General features: G+C 36.7%; 1 protein-coding gene across 3 annotated transcripts in view; it reads right to left on the bottom strand.

Moving 5' to 3' along the window:
- Positions 1-470: 470 nt before the first annotated feature.
- MKX (mohawk homeobox) overlaps positions 471-21,208 on the bottom strand; it is a gene marked incomplete at its 5' end in the record, with an annotated part of 69,199 nt that continues 48,461 nt past the window's right edge. For 2 of the 3 annotated variants that reach the window (XM_072412678.1, XM_072412679.1), the window contains 2 exon segments: positions 471-1,595; positions 2,765-2,798. In XM_072412678.1, the coding sequence (XP_072268779.1) occupies positions 1,406-1,595; positions 2,765-2,798 (224 nt within the window). In that variant the 3' untranslated portion in view covers positions 471-1,405. 3 annotated transcript variants of the gene reach the window in all.

Here is a 21,208-nt window from a genome sequence, read left to right as displayed (position 1 = left end):
AACGCCCTTTTTTTTAGGATCCCCTCCCAATTTTGTCTAGATCGCCAAGGCCCTGAGATCAGGCATGCACAGAAAGGGCATTTTCCTACACTAAGGGGAAAGAGATGCCGATCTCGCACATGGTCACTAAGATCGGAACTATTTTTTCCCCTTTACAGCAAGTTATGTCTCCTGATCCTGCACCTGCGCAGTGAAAAAAGCTGAAGATGGTGGTGTGGGACGCTTCCTCTGCGCCGGATTAAGGAAGATTTCCAGGACGATGCAGGACCCAATCGAAGACTCTAGCACAATCGAGGGTTCTTTAGAATTAAAGGAGTGATTTTTTTTTTATTTTGAAGTTTAGTTCCGCTTTAATGTACTGGAATGTATAAGATTCATCTATTTATAACTGAAACATTAACATAAGTCAAATTGCTACAGAAACAAATAAGTTTAGGCAATTTATTCATTTGGTAATACATCAGATTCTCAGAGGGTGTGAAATCCATGGGGAGAGACCTACAATGTCTGTCTGGGTAGCTTGAAGGACCTTAACCCATCTAGCTTTAATGTTCAGGGTCCTCCTATAAATAAATATGAATGGTTGCTTTCATTGTAGATGATAATAAAGTGATTTGTGTAGTCCAATACATGGCATTACTAAGCTCATCTTGACAACCTTCTTGGATCCCACTTATTTTTGGAGGAGTAGATGGTATGGAAGGGATCATGTACGAAGCTTTGTACAAAGCCCCCATGCCTGCCAATGTGGTTGTGGTTTTGTCATTAGGTATTAAGCTCATTTAAGACCAACAACATAATCATTCAAAATGTAATAAAGTTCTTTTGGTTTATTATATTTTCCCGATTCATTATGAAAGGCTTCTGGAATAAAAGAATTTATCAGCACCAATCCATGTTCAAGTGCTTTGTATTTTTTACCGCTGGTCCTTTTATATACCAAACACTCTACAAAAACATAGTCAGTACATTGCTGTGCATTTTCCCTTTTTTTGGCAACAAATGAAGTTAATTTCATTTTGCATTCAGGTTGTTTTTACTTTAACCTGACGGCAAGAAGTCCAAGATTAAATACAAGAAGACAAAGCATTATGGCATTCATAATTTAAGGCATAAATATGTTACATTATGCCCACGTTCTAGCTTATTTCTGCAAGGCACATATGGTAATAGCAAGGCAAACATTTTTACTTGAAAGCAGAATATTTATGCTCCCGTGGCATAAAATAAGTTAGTATTCTGATTTTTTTTAAAGTAAGACAATAAAATGTACATGTCCATTGGAACTTGCTGTCCAAGTCTCGTATGGCTGGTCAGAACAGTCCATTAAAGTTCTAAGGCAAAACATGCTTGTAGCAGTGACCAGCCCAGAATATTCAGTTCTTGGTGTTCAGACAAGTTGGAGTCATTGATATTGCTGAATTAGTGGCACTTTGACAGTTTTCACTTCTGATATGTGTGAGGATTTCTGAATGATGCAGCTGGTTGTCCCCTGAAGCTTGTCCTTTCCTTGTGCGAGATTTGTGAGAGCCATCGCTGCATTGATTTCTCTCCAGTAGGTCTCATCTTTGCTGGCTCCTCTTTTATTAACTGCACTAGATTAAGTGAAAAAAACACAATTATGTCAGGGAAATTATGGTAAAGTAAAAGCCACAGAAGCAGATATGTAGTTTTGTTTAAACCACCCCTTCCTCCCATTAAAAACATACATACAGTATACATTTATACCTTTTTTAAAAAATGTTTTTATACCTTTTTTTGACTAGTTCAATAAATTTATCGATCTTTTCTCTTTTTTTACTATGCAATGCAGGGTCCTCTCCTCCTGTGTCACTGTCTGTATCTGTCTGTCATTTGCAACCCCTATTTAATGTACAGCGCTGTGTAATACGTTGGCGCTACATAAATCCTGGTAATTATTATTAATAATAATAATAATAATAATAATAATATTAATAATAATGTAATGGTATGAGCATCAAAGCCTTGACTCAACAGAGTCAATGTCACTAGTTGTTGTCCAACCATGACTAAAGATATCTGGTATTGGAAAGGAAGTACCGCAGGGGTGGGGATGGATAGCTCTATTTTTTTTTTTGTTTCGCTACAAGTAGTACAATTGCTACATTTTTATTTTATCTTTTTTTACATAGGGTCCATTTATACTGTTTATATCTTTTAGATGTTATACTTTAAACGTTCAGTCCACACTTCGTGATGTTTTAGGTAGCTTTGTGGGTTTGGTTATACCCTTTCTTCATTCTTCATGTCTTGGATACTACAGAAACAATATCTCCTTCCTTTGCACCTGGAAGCTTTGGGTATTCTCACCCAGCTCCACATCCAGTGACTCCTGTTTCATTCATCATTATATAAAAATTTGAACAGGGACAATGGAAGCTTCTTATAACGGCCGGAGCAGATGTGTAGACTTGGGAACAAAGAACTATAGTCTCAACAATATAGTCCCCACTCCACAGATCTACGATTTCAAAACCCTGAACTACATGTTCCTTCCAAAGAACTCCAAGAAGAATCAACCTAGCAGTGCCAGTACTTTGAAGCTGCACATTTCTAAAACAGATATATGGGGCAAATTTTATTTGCATCCAACAGTTTTTCTTTAGGAATGCACTGTGCACTCATCTTTAGGAATACACAAAAAATGTTTAATGCATTACACATAAGTAAAGTTGTTCTCTGTACATCACATTAAAAACAAAAAACACTATACATGAGTTTTACTTCAATCTACGACACTCACCTTTGGCATTTACTTGGTCCTGATTCCACAGTATCTGAAAAAAAAGAGTTACTGTGTGAGTTATTTTGCCAGCCGTATACCAGTTAAAGACCAGTTAATTTCTCAGTTATAATTGGCCAAATAAATTACAGACACATAGAATATGTATACAGCATAAGAAGAAAGCCTGTCCCCTACTAGAATGCTGGTTAGAAGGGCACGTGTTCTCTGCAGCCAATCTGCAAAGCTTATGTTCCCTGCTGAATGAGGAGTTTTAGCTCTGTATTAGTAGCGCAGGAATGATGGTTCAAATCACTTCTGATGTGTAACATTTCTTTATCATTTACAATACGATGAAGGAAAGAAGTGAAGTCCAGTGGCAAGAGGTGAAGCTTTATGTTGATCCAATAATAATCCCCCCTGGCATTGCATGTAACCTCACTCTCGACCCAGTACTCTTCTGGGACTTACCCACTAACACAGTTCAAAAAAGTAAAAACTTAGCTTAAAGGAAGGAAAATTATGTCCATAGACTTGTTCTCTCGAGTATTGTCACCCATATACCTGGACATGTCTATTCTTATACCCATAAAAATAATATTTACAAAAGAAAGAAGCTTGTCCTTACAGCAGATCTCCCAGAGAAGCCTATTGGCAAGGCGAGGTTGGGGAGAAACTGGCCACCCTTTTCTTACAACCTAATATTAAATGTGCGACTAAATACATAGAGCAGCCACTGCCCTTAACTTACCCGGCACTTGCTACAGTAAATAACAATGTAGATGATTCTATACATACAATATTGAAGTAGTCCACATACATATGTTCTCTGTTTAGAATAACCTGGCCAGTATACGTATTCCAAAATATACGCTGCGCCAATGAAAGTCCTCTGTCTTTTTCAATGCAGCATGGAGAATTCATTGTATGAGTTAGAAATGGTCATATTTTCACAGCATGTCTCTTATAAAACAATCTGAAATAGTAACTGATTAATGAAAACCACACATAAGGCTGCTTTTAATAAAACAGAATGTAATGGGGGAATAAAATAAGGCAATAAGCTGAACATTATCGCAGTCGGAATGGCGGCAAGCCTTTCCAAAGGTCAGAAAGTTCTTTATGAGCTCTGGACAAAAAAAGCTGCTTGAGTATACTTGCGAAATCCCCCACACTTTGTGCAGAAAGTCCCATAAACTTTTACAGTAAATTCATGTTGATGTGTGCCACGTGCCAAGCTCAAAAAAGTTTCAACATTTTTTTGGTAGGAGTTTTTTCAGAGATGTTTTCTACTGATCTATGAATGCTAGATTAAGTCTTTTCCATACACATGGGGACATTTTACTTGCACCCTAAGCAATAACACCTTTTGTCTCAATAGTTACTACACTCATCAAATTGCAAGTTGTCACGAGAGGGAAGGAATGAAAAAATAATGTCTAATCCTAAAATGTGTTAGGGGGCCATTAGACAGTCGCCAGACATCTGTTTGTGATCTGACCACTGAGCATTTATTGCCAGAAGGACCCTTAAACATTCATCCAATACTGGATGCATATAGATGTGTGGTCTCAACAAGGGCCCTGGCACAAAGTTACCTTAGTGGAACCTTGATAACATTCACAGTTTACATGGATCAAATTTGTAATTTAAAGAGAAACATGAAGGCTATCATTACTGATGATTACTGCATACCAGTCAATGTCTGTGATAGGAATGCACTTCTTACAACAAGCAGACCTTGTAAAAGAAGAAGGGTCCTTAAAGTGAAAACCACAGATGGCACCATGTAGAACTCCACAGTACAGGATTCTTGCTTTATTTTTAAAGCACTGTCACAACATGTTTAAAAAGCAAACGTTTCGGGGCCGTGCAGGATCCCTTCTTCAAGGCAACATTATCAATTTTAAGGTTCTCACATTGCAGCCCCACAATGTGGGCATTTTAAATATGTTGCAACAGTGCTTTTACAATAAAGCAAGAATCCTGTACTTTGGAGTGCTTGTGACTTCTGTTTTCATGAGTTCTAAATGGTGCCATCCATGGTTATCACTTAAGCACCCTTCCCTTTTTACAAGGTCTGGTTGCTGTAAGAAGTGCATTCCTATCACAGACATTGTCATGCTGACCACCTGAATGTAATACTTCCAGTAATTGACATAGAACAAGTATGCAAGATAAATGGTTTAGGCTTTACTTTAACTTTCCTGAACTTCTGGTCCATTGGCTCAAAGCGTTGAAGCTCAGTAGCAGAGGTCCACAATGTCTTTGGGTATAGTTTACATTACAGTAGAGTGAACATTTTTTTTAAGTTAAATATATTGCATGAACAGTAGGTTTTGTGTGTTTTTTGGTAGGGTTCCCAGCACTTGTGCATGCATAAGAGAACCTGGGACTCTATATAACTTCTTCCACTATGCAGTGGGTTTTGTGTGTTTTTCGGTAGGGTTCCCGGCACTTGTGCAGGCGTAAGAGAACCTGGGATTCTTTATAACTTCTTGGTGGTTGAGCTCAGCTGGCTGCACAGCTCATAAGAATAGAACGTATCAATGCAGATTCTCACTTCACTGCACAGAACATCACCTCCTGTTTCCCTTTTATCATTTGATAAATAGCTGCATTTAGTAATACATAGTATTTTTACTAACAATGCCATCCAGTAAGATGTTTACATTTACATTAACACCCCAAGTATAAATGTTCATAAAATTGGTGTGTTCCAAGCACCTATTAACAGTTGTTAAATATCAGCAGCCTTTTTGGCAAATGAACACATTCAACCCATTCTGGAACTAGACAGCTGTGGCATGAACATTTGATTCTAATTGGAAAACAAAGGCAATTCTGATTTACCACACAATGATGAGGCCAATTTTATGATGAGTGAGTAATATTCAAATGAATATTCTCCGACTTGGCCACCGTTTTGTATCCAAATTTCAAAACAGCTGCTAAATAAATATGAAAGGTATTGTACTTAGTAACCACTATCAAAAGTTTTTTTCTCAGCTAATTGAGTATGACAGCGGTGTCAGGTAGTTACACAATTCTACCAGCCGAAATAACTTGCAGGAGGCTAGTCTTTGGCACAGAACACTCCTGTACAGTATAGCATAATAAAAAGCATGTGCAGCAAGAGGGTGTTATGGGCACAATATGAAGCATTTCAAACGTGGTTCAGGCACGTAGCCTAATGACCATTCATAATGTAATGTGACCGGTAACCACAAAACTGGCATTGCAATAATCATCGCAATGGTGTTACATATGAATTAATAGAGTTAGACAGCTATCTCCAAAACATTATTTCTGGAATGAGGATCACCATTGTTATGTTAATAATAATAAAAAAGAAAACATAAAGCTTAAATATAACAGCTGCAGATAGCAGAATGTAAAACCGGCGTAGATGGCTTTTGTGGTGGGGAAGTCTCTATGCTGGAATTGTAACAGGGTAAGATATATAATGGGGGAATGATTTTAAAATATATTAACATACAATATGAGATTAGCAATTATTGACACAGGTTCTTTGATAATGGATGTTTAAATTTGTCCTGTTGACCAATGTGATAGAAAACCCAAATGTTTACAAATAGGAGTAAATCAGGGTGTTCTGGTGACGGTCAATAAGGCAATTTTCCTTCACTATGAGAAATCAAACTTCCTTTTTGAGACAGGAAAAAAAAGGGAAATATCACCACTTGGACCAAGAAATTGTGAATGGTTTACGTCAATGCTTGTGGAGTTCAAAGGGGAGTTCAATTAAATCATGATGGAATGGCATACGACAGATGACATGTTTCTGGGACACAGTGCTATAATAAAAGTAAAAAAGGACGCAAAAAATGCTGAAAAATCCAAAAAATATGCATAGAAATCAAACCCATGATTAACACAGAAACTATAGAAAGATCATGACTTAAAAAAACAACAACAATCGTACAAAATTCCATTTTTAGCAAAAGCCACAAAAAAATTTAAACGGTATTCACTGTTTATCTGGAGACACAGAAATTGAAAGGAAGGTAAATGTGCTTAGCTGAGACAACAGTGCCTGGAGCACTTGTTCCAATTGGGAGATTCCCTCTCATCTCCTTTTTTGAAAAAAACTGTAATCACTTTTATTCCCAACGACGTTATAAATGTACCTACTGTGATCTAAGTACAGGTTACTGTCAAACTGATTTTTCCGAGAGAGAACTGTACTAGCAATAAAACACTTTATTCACCTTCTCAGTATCTGAGGTCTAGCTCCAGGCTAAACCACAAGTTCTAAATGGTATTTACAGATTATTATATCTGAACACAATGAGGTTGATTTGCTGAAAAGAATACATAGCAAAATCAATTATTCACTTGCAGAGGAAATTTCACTTAGCTTAGTAAATGAGATGAAGCTCTGCTGACTTCTACCATCCAATCATTTGCAATAAAAAAGTTTTTTTTTTAGGTTTGCAGGTGATTTGAGTATTCATTGCAAAGTAGGCTATCACCACATGCACTAAGCTAAGTAAATTATTTTTGCTGAATAATAATTCAACTCGATAAGTGAACAGCTTAAATTGATTTATTAAATCATTCCCAACGTTTCACTTTAATTTGATTACAAACTCAGAACCACACTCCCCAATGTTATAGGGACAAGGAGAGGTGTGGGGGTTCCACAATACTAGCCTAACGTTGTTCATGGATTCTTCAGGACAGATCTATAAACATCAGATGGGAAATGACCACTATATGAGTCAAGAGAGGAGAGAACAGTGGGGTGCCAATTGCTCGTCTATCTTCTTAGAACAGAACAGGAACTGTGTGTACAGCACTTGTTCATTCATCTGCCACTCGAATAAGCTGCCTATGATTGTAGGTGTGCTCCAGGCAAATTTTATTTTGCCACTTCTTAGCCTAATAGGGTTTTTAAAAACCATTAAAAAGAAATTTTCAACAAATCCATCAAGAAGCAAACGGTTTGCATGTAGTTTGTTAGGAGTTGCTGTCATAAAGCAGGATCTGGGGATACACACATTCCAGTCCATCTGTTTTTGGGTGCTATTGTTCCTTATTTTAGTATTCCTATTGTCGTCACGAAGAAACAAATCTGAACAAAAAAAAAAGCTGTAGGAACAGAAAATGAGGAAAATGTGTCTCAAGCACACTTGCTGTATCACTCAAGGAGCTAAACAAGTTTGTCAGCAATACTCGTTATAGGAGAGAATTTTCTCTTTCATTAGAAGCAGACGCTGGTGAAAGCCATTCCAAGGTCAGCGGGTGTTGGCGTGGATTAAAAAAAGAAAAGCTTCTCCAGTATGACTTGCTTATGTTGGGCTGTGTTTGTGTAGATAGAACTCGACAAAATCTGCCTCTCATTAGGCTTTGCACTCATCTGTGAACAAACCCACTGATATTACACAAGCTGCTAACGAGCATGTTGTAAATGAAAAAAATGTAGTGGGAACATACATCGTTCCTACATGGATGGTCTCAGGATAACCGCAAGGCAAATACACATAAAATCAGCTTGTGTGCACTGCTGTGTGTTAAAGCCGCATGATAATGACTATGTTTTTAGGTCTATTTTTTCTACCTTGCTATGTGTTTTCATACATTATTGGAGCTTAGCTGCATTTCTTATCAAAAATGCACAAAAATGCATGGTGGGGCCAAATAATTTGTATTTGTGTCCATTTAGTCCTGATGTTTACACAGCTATCTGGCAGGGTGGTGTCTCTGGTGTTTCTTGTGAAGTTACGTACACACGTCAGATGATTCTTACCTAATACAAACTTGACTCAGACGAGAATCCGACATGTGTACAGCGGTCGCCTGATGTTGTTCATGGGTCCGTCCCAAAGACAAAAAGAAAAGTAATAGCAATGAAAACAAGCGGTCCATTGAGGTTTTTTTTTGTTTTGTTTTTTTTTTTTTAGCATTTCTTTATTAACATTTTAGCATTTTTGTTTATGGGTGGACCTATGTTTATCCCAAACTTGTTATAATTCACTACTGATTGACTCACTACTTTGCTTAATGTCTGTTCCACGCATACACAATACTTTCCCACCTTACCTAAACTTCCCTCCAGCTAGGTTAAGTCATGTCTCTATGTTGTTGACTTCCACTTCCTACTGGAAACAGATAAAGCCATATATACATAGTTGAAGGAGAAAAAAACCTAATAACGCATGACAGGGGAAAAAAATCTGATCTTGTAAAGCAATCGGATCCCTGGATCAACAGTCCCTGTTGCCTTTATATTAAAACTTTAATACCCAGTTATTTCCTATGCAATATATATACTGCAATTTGGACCTTTTGTTCCTACCGGTGACCCACCTAGTGATAGCACCCAGAATTCTATTAGCTTTCCCTACTGTATGGTAACACTGCTTATTCTTCATTTACTGTTTAATTTCTATGGAATTAAATATTTGTGTAGATAACACAGTTGGCAAATACTTGATTAAGCTGACCAAGTTTACATATATTGTACAAATAAAGAAATAGAAATTCAAAAAAATAAAACCTAAAAAGGCCATAAACTGCATCCAACATTTTCTACAAAGAAACTGCTGTAGAAAATTTGGAACAAGTCAGAGCCTTAATTGCTGTACAGTCCCTGCCATGAGTGTATGTCAATAAATTCTCTTACTGATGTTTTTATTTGTTTCTTTACAGTAACTTTACAAAGTGTTTGCCCTTCAACCCGCCACTACACTTGGCTGCCAACGGCCAAACACCCAATAGGAATAAGAGATTGTTGTTGTAAAAAGATATTTAAGCAATTATACATAATCCGTGATTCACCGCCATAGAGAAATTCCCAATGAAGCAATTCGCCTGCAATGCAAACTCTGGATGTTCAGTAACGTTGTCATTTCCTGGCTTCTGTTAAATGAGTCCCTGGATTTGCTGAAGTATTCGGAGTTGGTTCCAGTTATTTTAAGTGTTATAAACGACTCTGATATTGCTTTTTAAATGTTCCAGAAAATTTTCCGTACACCTTTCTGCATGTACTAAACAGTCTCGCACATTTTTTTTTTTAATATGTATATCTTGCCATCTTTTAGACGCCAGCACATAACCGACTGGCACCAACACACTGGTCTTAAAGATGCTGGCCAAAAAAATGACTTAAATGTCTTTTTATACATCATATAGGTCCACAATACTAAATACATTCAGTTTGTGGATTTTTAATTACTGACTGTCTAAACCCCAATTTCACAAGTGTTTTTACACTGCATAAATTACAAGAAGAAGAAATAAATAAACAGTAAATTTAGATTTCCACTGTAAATTTTGGCCTCGTTTAAAAACAAATGATACTATTTTCTAAGACTTTAAATACCAGTTAGTATAAATTCTTTTTTTTTTCAAAATTCATTTTGACACTTAGTTGAAAACTGTAAAAATTGTAATTCTTCCACATCAAAATACAAAAACATAATATTTTTAACACAAAAAAGTATTAACCTAAAGTTGTGCAAGTTTCCATCTTAAATTTTGGCATAATTTCAGTACAAATCTGGTTATTTTTCTGAGATCATAGGCACCAGTAACTATTATTTCTTTATTAAAGCTGTAGAAATTTCTCTTTCCGTTTTGGACATGATGTGTGCACTGTAAAAATTGTAATTTTTAATGCTGTAAAAAAAATAACACAAAGATATACATATATAAATGTATATATAAATCAAGTTTATTCAAGTTTCCATCTTAGAGTTAGGAATCATTTCTAGGCAAATAAGGTGACGTTTTAGAGATTGTAGACCCAGGCCCACCGTGTGCAAAGCTGTGGTATGTTTTACTTTAATTGTTGAAATAATATTTTTAATTGGCAAAATGAGAAGCAATATTATGAATTAATAAATATGAATAAATGCATATCTATACCTTAAATTCTGGCATAATTTTATTTAAAAATATTTGTTATATGAATAAGTGATTCAATGTATTGGATATTGCATTTGCTTTTAATCTTTTTATGTAGTGTTTGTCCATTCTAGATCAACACAAGTTACTGTAATTTTTAGAACAAGTCCACAGAACCTTTTATATTTTTATACACTGAGCAGACAGTACACATTCTTGTTCTCTAAAAACAAAAGCCATCCAACCCCTTCTAGGATAAAAGCGTCTCCCATACACGGCCATACTGCTGGTAGAATCTATTTTAATCAACTAAAGCGATTGTCTGTCCATGTGGCACCATGAGCTCTTTAACATTAGAATTTTGTTTAAAAAAACATATAAAACGCTTAAATTTCATGCATATTGAACTCCATGGTTTACGCACCCCAAATGCACAGTGCAAGTGTAAATGAATATGTTTTCTTTGTATTACTGTCCACTGTTGTTGTTTTTTTAATGTTTTGATGTGGGTTACCTGCTAAGATTGATATAAGGCACTCTGTTTTTTTTTTTTGGTTGTATTTTATAATGGAAACATTCTATGGTAAAAACCCTCTTGTTCTACAAATTTAAAATTCTAATCCTTGGTTTTCTGGCAGGGGATAGATGCATGGTGAAAAGACCCCGCTCCTCTGCACATTGGGTATCCTGTGGACTGCACATTACTGGGGTAGGGGGGCAATGGGGGTCAGTTTAGTTGTTTTTTAGAAGCCTATGGCTTGGGTAGGGATACATTTTAAAAAGAAAGTTGGATATAAATAATATTAACTTTGCCCCTATTGTAAACAAGCTATACATAAATAAATGAACTGTAACACTGTGCAATGCCATTTAAATACTTTACCATGACCCAACATAAGTGTTCATATCACATATCATATAAAATGAAGAACCCCAAAAATTACAAATTATCAGTCTTCAGTATAAGCCACCTACCACTGTACATCATCTTGGCGGGCACACATCTTACTGAGTTATTTAAAGTCCTGCCATACTATGGGAGTCCTCCATTCTTCAACACCTATGAAACTCGAACTTATAACAACTTGTCACCCTTACAAATGAGTGTAATTCCTTTTCTGGCACCATAAAAGAGCCAAAGTTGCTGTGATGGAAACCATCTTACCACTAACCAACCACAATTACAGCAAAAATGAACCCGCAAAAAAAAAAGGAGGGAGGGTGATCTAATCTTCCTTTCACGCTTGTATTCCCCTTGTATAATAAAGTAATTTAGTCATCACACAGATGAAGAATTACTTTGGTGGAGTGTAGCTAACTACAACTAGGGCTGCATTTCTGAATAAAAATAAATGCCCCTGGAATTTTGTTTCTGCTCTGAAATTCCTGACATGAAAAAACTCCAAACAATTTTAGTTAATTGGTTGTTAAGTTGGACGGCACTTTTTATTTACATTCTGAAACAGAGGCTGACAATCTACAAGGATGGATTAACAAATAGTGCAGCAGATGGCAGTGCCTGACTGCAATTGTTTCTGTGACCCCAGACAATATTAGTCACTCTAGAAATCTTTCCCGATCTTTCCCGATTATCCCGAAGATAATTAACAAAACAGTATCCATTGGGTTTTTAAAAAATTACATTTATTGGGCCTGATTTATTAAAGCTCCCCAAGACTGGAGAAGATAGCCAATCATGAACCTAGGTGATTCAGCAAACCCGCAATGGATTTCCTAAAACCTCTTATTATTATTTAGCAAATGTTTTTAATCTTTGACCAAATCCATTTTAGGATTGCTGAATCACCCAGGTTCTCCCATGATAGTCTACCTTCTCCAGTCTTGGAGAGCTTTAATAAAGCAGGCTCATTATAAACAAGCATTGTAAAAAAAAGTCTAATGCATTACAGCCAATCTTTTTTTTAATAACAACAATAAAAGGCTGAGTAAGTGGTCATATGTTCAAGACATCGAAAAGAATGTCTGTTAAACACTAGTTCCAGATTTGGAGTTTTAGAGTGTGGAAATAATGAGTAGTGCGGTCATAACTTATCTTTGGCACACAGAAGAGGGGCACAATTGTTTAGACATCAATGCATATAAATATATATATGTATACGAGGGGGTGCTGAGAAGTTCCTGGCTTTGGCCCCTTCCAGATGAAATAGAAAAATGTTAGTGGGGGCATCTGACAGCCTAAAATCTTAGTATGTAACAGTACAAATATCAGGTTACAGGTCGTCATTAAGTTTTTGTTTCTCCGGGAAAGTCAGCAAAGGATATTCACACTGAGATGTCACAAACACTGTGGGAGAAGTGTCCTTCCTTTCTCTGGAGAAAGAAAAACTTCATGACGGCCCGTAACTCCAACGACGTGAAACTTGCTTGTGCCTCTGCCATCACAGCTTCTCACTTTGAGAATCGCAAAGACCTGATATTTGCACAGTTACATACTAAGATATTAGGCATATGCCCCCACACTCATTTTTCTATTTTATCTGGAAGGGGGCAAAGCCAGGAACTTCTCAGTACCCCCTCATATATATATATATCATGTTAAAAAAAAAATATCCATAATGTTGAGATCTTCAACTTTAAACTATTAATTCTGATCTCCAAAAGCAATAATCAAGAATATTCGTCAATGCCTATCATTGGCTGGCCAGTAGAGTTTCCATCTCCACCAGAGACAGCTATAGCATGCAGATGAAGACTGAAGATTCTTCAAATTTATAAAAATTCTTCAAATTTACAAAGAGAACACTGCCAGCCTGTACTCATGTCTTGGTGTGTTCCTGCCACACCCTTTCAATGTTGAAGCTTAGTGATGCCCTCTCCTCCTCCTCCTCGCCCTCTCCTCCATGTGCCTTTGGAACAGTGACCAGCCTCTAAGCCTGACCACATTGAATGAAGATTTAAAACAAAAAATCACAGCATTTCTGCTTTAGCAAAGCCCATTTCAACGTTTTTTTCAGTTTTTTCACAAAAAGAGTTTCAACCAACTGTGCAATTTATCTACTGACAATGAGAAGAAACAAACTGTTGTTGAGAATCCTACAAGATTCATAAGATATATAAGATGCTAGTAGATGGCTCACCTACAACTGTCCACATTATGATAAAGGAGTATTGCAGTTATTCTTAAAGTGATTAGTGAAAACAAAAATTACTTCTTCATGACAATGCTGGATGCAGGATGGTTTTATTAACAGATATGATCTTGTAGACTTCTGCACAGTCACACTTTGCAGCTATAAACACATCCCAGGACTCCATAATGCTCCTGAAAGGAAATGTGTCAAGACATCTGCCTTCAGGGCAAATCTGATCCAGCAACAGAACACATCAAAGCAAAGATGTGGGCCAAAATTCTTGTGAAAGCTACTGGTGATTTTTCCTGCCAAGGAGATAAGATAAAGGCTGGAAAATCTTCCCCAGCATGATACTCAACGGAACTGTGATTGTCATCCAAATAAGACTGGGAGTTCTGATGTTACAGAGTACAAAGAAACCTGAAAGTGACCCTGCTATAACTAATATTACAAAGAGTACATCAACTGTAGCTGTCATCCAGCATGGGTCACTCACCTCTGCATAGAGATGACACAAACACCTACATACATACCTTACAAAGTGTTCTGTAGAATAGTGGATGTAATTGTACCAAAGTGATCAGGGTATACTGTTCCAGGACTTGTTGATATTTTGTTTCTACAAATGTGGTTGTATTATTTTTCATTGAGAGTCAAAAGGTAGAATAGAAGAGCAAGTTTAAAAGAAGCCATGTTCATAGCTTAATGTCATTGCAGAGCAATGTTTCTCAATCAGGGTTTCTCCAGAGGTTACTAGGGGGTTCTTTTAACAATGAGCAGTTTGTGCGTCCCAGGTCAGTTTAAGTGACACCAATGATCTTTTTATTCTATCCATAATGGTGATATTCTTCCCTACTCTAGCAATGTAAGAGGGATTCTTCCCACTAAACATCACAATAATTTACCGTGAGCTGTGGATATAGTAATTATTGCAGGGGTTCCCTAAAAACATAGGGTTATTTCAAGGAATAGCCCATATTAAATAGTTGAGGGCTGCTGTAGGGTTTACTCTTTGCCCTGGGATAACAAGTTGACCCTTTGATGGTTGGTACTGTTTCCTGTGGGTTTAAATCACACCACATAAAAATGTGCCATGGTACCGCAGTGTTTGGTGGTCATGGTGAATAGTCGGGTCTAGAATGTTTTTTATGTCATCTTATATAAAAAGAAGCACTTTATAAACAATCAGTTGCTCTATATATACATATTGCTTATCATTCAGCGTCCATTAACAATTAAGCAGCACATATTTAGTAATTTTGTATTCTTCCAGCATTGACTCATTACCTTAGTTATATAATATAACAGTGCTGCAAGTAAGTCAATGCTGGATGCCTTTCAATGCCATAATTGCAGGTCTGAACAGCTTGCAGGTAAATTTATATCTCCTAGCAGATGTCATTGACTGCAAATCCTGCATTTATTGAGGTCCTCATGGGAATTAAATTAAAATGTAGCTAGGCTTTAAGTTTTGGGTCCCTCTAAAATAGGTGTCAGCAAACTTTTTTGGCTACCAGGCCATTTTAGGAGGTCAAGAATGCACACTAGGCTGGACTCTCTATTGAGTCCCGCGCTGATGGCTCCGCACCCCACCAGGAAGGCCCCTGAAGAAAAATCCCTCTCTTCCGTAATGCATATGGAGAGAGGCGTTAGGCCAGAATGGACTACTGGCTAGGTCGTATCTGTCCTAAAGGTCGGATTTTACTGACCCCTGCTCTAAAACATCCATGTAGATATTAGTAACAGGAAACTTGTGGTTGTAATATCAGTAAAATTGTTATAGAAAGCCAAAAGTGAATTTGATCATTTTCTTTTCCATGCTTAAGACATGTACATGTTATATTGTGCATGACCAGTAATTTAAAAACATTCCCAAACTAGCTGGGAATGTTTTACCATAGCAGTAAGAGCTGCCAGTCCCTTGTGGTTCTTCCCCCAAGAAGGAATTGCCAATATCCAGCAACACTACTACTTCCACCATGATTAGCCAATGCCACAACAAAATGGAAGCAGCCCATTTCTTCACATAGCTCCTTCACACCTGATGAATAGAAAGAGCTCTGCTGCCTCAAACATTCCAAGTATTAATTCATATAAAAAACAGCCCATCCAAATTCTCAATAAGAACATCCACCACACACTTTTTTTCCTAACGCTCTGGCACTACAATGTTTTTTAACACTGTGATCGCTTTGTTTTAAGCACAAGTAATTTGCCTCTTTAGATTTATAAAAACAGGCAATAAATCAGCCATCTCAATTTTCCAGTAGAAGCTTTCTCACTGTCTGAAATTTGCTGGCAAGCCCGAGACCCGTGCACGGTCAGCATGTCAATCCACTCGCTCTATATATAGAAGGGGAAGTGCAGACCAAATTCCACAGACAGAACCAAAGAAATTCTTCAGGGAGACCAAAGGAAAAAATGTGAGCTACATCACAATTACTCCCTTTTCTCCGACAGGGTAAAGCCCGCCAAATAATCCCACATCCATTAGACTTTATGTTGCAGCGTAATTTGCTTTTAATGAGCATGGAATTCCAGGCTGAATCTTAATTTCCTTCCCTTTGCAGTTCTGCCCAGCAGCAGGTGTATTCTTATTTGTAATTAGAAAGTAGCCAAACCATTTTCAACTTCTTTAGATCTACAGCATCCAAGCAAATTCCTCCTGTAATGGGAGATGTATGTGGCAGGTCTTCTCTGGAAGTGCAAGAAATGAGCTGTACGTTTACCTTTTATATCATAAAATGTAACCTATCTCAATACAATGCTCCTCTGTATACATCTAATACATAATACCTCCCAACACTAAAAAAATGGAAGACCTTTTAGAACAAAGTAACTGTTGAAAGCAACACCCCTGTCATGTCCAAGAGACATGGGCCACACAGAAATATTATCCAGAAAATGTTAAACCCATTTCATTACTAATTTGCCTTTATTTTACTGAATAATATTTAGGTAGATCTATACATTACACCAAGAAATGGGGGCGAGGAATTTGGCCGCAAGGAAGATGCAAAGAACAAGTGATGTTCTCAAGATAAGGGTTACTGATGTCCCTGCCTCTGCTAGTATGTATTACCCATCAATGACTATTTACGATAGTAACCCGGACAACAAATCAGGAAACTTTTCAAAAATTAGTTTGTTAAATTTGATGGACTTGTGTCAATTTTAACCTATGTGACTATATAAAAATGTTACTATTCAGAACTTTACAAAAAAATGTACTGATGTCTCTGTGAATCAGTTACCTGGACAGGAAATAATGAACACAGACCTTAATAAAACCCAGTGTCTCTCCAGACAGGATTCCTCCAGAGTTTAGTAGGGGAGCAATTTGGAGATCAATTACCAATGACAATGTTTTTCTGGTTATCTGGCCAGTAATGTAAGATAAATTCTTTCCACTGACCACTATGGTAATATACTGTGAGTCGTGGATATAGTAATTATTCTTTAGGAGTTTCCTAAAATCCAAAAAAATATAATATGTTCCCTATGTTAAAAACATAGGGAGGCTGGTATACCCTAATATAACCACTTGTTTGTTCTATCCAAAACTAAAATAAATGCTTTGGCTTAATGAGTTGAGAGAAGAAAAGTATGAGAAGTGTTTTTAGTCACTTATTGTCCATTTTAACTAAGAACTGGACTTCTTAAGTGCAAAGCCTTATCCACCCCAACTCTGTTCTACCTCTATTTTATCATATGATAAATGTAAAGCCCCCCTATGGGTCAATAAGTCAGTACATGCATGCAACACAACATCCGCCATGTTGTTAATTTGTTGTTGTTAAATTGGTTGCCTTTGTTTCAACTACTTTACTTTAAAGAAGTCAACCTTATTCTAACATACTGACATGCATTTGCAAACTTTATCTTTACAAAACAGCAAAAATCAAATCAATGAGAGTCCTATTCATGTGTTTAGAATTGCAAGAAACACGTTCCATGGTGGTAGCACAGACCTGTAACATGCTAGTATCGGAGATGAGCCAGATGGACTCACTGTTTCATTCATTTTCCAGAGAATACGGGCCAAAGTCTAGTTACTTTTACAAATGCTGTTTGAAACAGTCCCCCAAGCCTTGTTAACTAGAATGAGAGTATAAAAAGACATGACTTATAGTAAAAAACAAGGTGTGTCTCCGTTACTAACAGGAAAACAATGATACATCTTGCTAGACGGATCTCAGCATTACACAGGAGAACAGTCATTATAATGTATTTCCGATTTTATTGTCCGTTCTCAACGTGCTGTCTCTTATTCCAGAGCGGGTTTGGAAGGAAAGACAGTACAGATGAATATGTTACAAGACAATAAAAACAACATGGTGTACAGGGAACAATGAACTGTATAGACCTAATATCAATCGCGTTTGTGTAGATAGAACACAATTCAAGACATGGGCCATCCGAAAATTTAATTTGTTTTCCCCATTTACCAAAATATTAAAAGGAGAATGGTATATTAGTTGTACTAAATAGTAAATCATTCTATGAAATAGAAAAATCTATTATCTCAATTCCCATTTTGTCTATTTCATCCACATTCAAAAATGTGGCCCAAATGGAATGAAGGAAGAATACTGAGATCTTGTTAGACAATGCAAACGCAAATATTAGAAAGTTGAAATTTGATTGAATAAACCATGGAAAACCTCTAAATGTTTTTATACTTTTAGAGCTGAAACACACACTCGGGTTGAATAACAGCATGTTAAAAGACAGCTTACGATAAGTAATATTTGTAAGAAGTTGGCATATGTACTGAAATTTATTATTGGAATTTGTATTCCAATCATCAGTGAATGGATCTTTTACATAGACTACTCCTTGACATTCTCCACATGCTCAGAAAGATCCATATATTAGCAGTAAAACACCCTTCTGTGTATGTTTCTCTGAGGCTTTTTACAGTTTAATATTTTTTTAATCATTTCCAGAGCATTGGTAACTGTAGCGCTGATAATTTTGCATGGGGCCGTGTCAGATCTCACACAGAGTGCAGTGGTCTATAGCTGCATAATTCTGCCTGGGATACTAAGGACAGGAAAATACTATCAAAAATATATTAGTAAGACACACAAATGCCTAATATTGTAACCTTTTTTTTATTAACATCAACCTATTGTGCTGTGCTTTACAAAGTCAATAGTCATGTCATTACCTACCCCTCAAAGGCGCTCACAATCTGATGTCTCTACTATAGTCACTAAGACCAGTTTTGGGGGGAAGCCACTAAGCTAACTTCATGTTTCCAGAGAAAACTGGAGGAAACCTCCTGCAAATATAAGGAAACATTTCATGCAGATAGTGTCCTGGTTGAAATTCCAACCTAAGAAACTAGGACTGCAAATGCAAGACCACGATCCACTGATCCAATTATAATGCCTACATACTACCTAATCATACACAGTGCTACCTTGCCTCCTGACCCTCCACTGCACTACCCCAAAAAGCCCATTGCAATATAGAGTTTCTGTAACATATTCTGTATTATGGGATTTAGGAAAGGTGCAACATGTTTTCCGATACCTTGCAGCAAACTGATTGACAGCCAATTGCTGGCAAAGTCATCACTAGTGATCTGTACTATAATATTAATACCTCTTCTGATAGCACAGGTTAGGCTAAACCTAAATTCCATGTTTTCTTAACCGAAATTCACTTTGACAAATGTTTATAAAGTAAGTTAAAGAGTAATTAAAGAACAAAGATGTATCAGCAACAGTTAAATATTTCTTCTTTTCATTTTTTTTTTAATTTCAGGGTTTTGTTTTACATTAAAGGACACATAAATGTGATGTAGTTAAATGACAGATGGACTTTAACACACTGTTCAGTTCAAGAACAGGCTACAGTGAGATTTGGCAAAGCCAGTTTGATTCTTTGGAATGAAGGACCTTGCCACGTCTCAAAAAGATTAGAGCTCGCAAACAGCTGGTAAACTTGATGACCCAACTTTTTTTTAAATATCATTTGTGTTCACTGCTGTAAGTTGACAGCCAGGATTTACAGGTAGGAGTGCCATGGGGAATGCCAGCAGGGATAAAGAAACAGAATGAATGGTGTATACCTTGCGTACTTTCATATTTTCATAAATAAATGCAAATTGTGCAACTAGTTGATAACTGCAAGGAGTAATTTTTTTTCAAACAGTATGACTTTAAAAGAAATTAGAGTAAAATCACTGATTGGTGTTATAATTGCATGCTGATTTCTGGTTTGCTGTTTCAAGCTTTGTATGGTACGGCTCTGTTTCTAAACTGTGTTCTGCGTTTTAGAAGGAGTTAAAAGTGTCATTATTGGTTCTTGTGTCATTGATGTACAACACAGCTGTTATTCATCCACTGTTCTCCTGCATCCAGCGGATAATTATTGATATAACCTCTGACTGGAGGGTAGAAAAACACCTTGCCGCAAGATGCCCCATTAATCGATAATTCGGTTTGTAAGAAAGAAAAAAAGACAAAAAAATTCTTGGCACACCAAATGGAATTATTTCACTCTTTTTACTGTAAAAAGAAGAGAAAATTCCCACAAGGGCTCAACTAACAAAAAAAGTTAGTTTTCCACTGGAAAAGACAAAGTAAAAAAAAAAAAGGTCTCACAAGTCCCGGCACATTCTAAAGCACACATTAAACGGTCTATACTTTCCAGTCACGTTTGTAGAGTAGGCTATTTATTAGCTGTTTAGCTTCCAAGTTCCACTATTATCATAACTATAGAACATTTTTACTAAAACTAAATTATGTTTAGCTTTTCCAGGCTGAGAACTGCCATGTTAACCATAAAAAAAAAAGTTCAATGGAGTGTCGTAATACGTTAAATGTCCGTAGCGGACTGTATATCACACAGAAGTGCTTGCTACACATTTAAATCTCCTGTTTTGTCCTGTTCTGGTCTTTAGTCAAAACGTCAGATCTTCTGTATGTGAATTCTCTGTATAATGAGGTGGGAGAGATCAAATATTACACGGATGGAATTTGAGGATCACAGCGTACTGTAATAAAGCAGAGCACATTAAATGGACTGTATAATAGACAGACACTAACAGCATGGAGCAGACAAAATCTGTGTGTTTAAAAGTCTACTCTTACCAGCCAACAGCCATATTATAGGCTGTAAATGTTGCTTTGTGTGTTAAAAAGGTTTATAGCGGTTCTGGTGAGAATGAATTAGGTAAGTCCCTAAAAAAGAAGGAACGGTGCTAGACTGGAACGAAATGTCAACCATGATATAAAGTAATAATCTAAATGCTGATACAAATGTCTGCCAGTTACTCTTTGAATCCAAAAAGCCAAACCCAATTTGAATCCACTGTAATGTTTATGAATCACATATCAGCTAAAGACATCATTGCAATATGTTTTGGTGTTAATCAAGGGAAGAATAGACGAAAATGCAATAGTGTACGTGTGTCTGTCTTTTACCTGACCTGCTATAAAGATTAATTTGATTTTGGTGCTGGTTTTTAGATTCATGGACTGTATGC

Source organism: Pyxicephalus adspersus, chromosome 5, assembly GCF_032062135.1.
Source record: "Pyxicephalus adspersus chromosome 5, UCB_Pads_2.0, whole genome shotgun sequence".
Classification (NCBI taxonomy): domain Eukaryota; kingdom Metazoa; phylum Chordata; class Amphibia; order Anura; family Pyxicephalidae; genus Pyxicephalus; species Pyxicephalus adspersus.
Note: the sequence above shows the minus strand (reverse complement) of the source record. Positions and strands in the feature narration are given on the sequence as shown.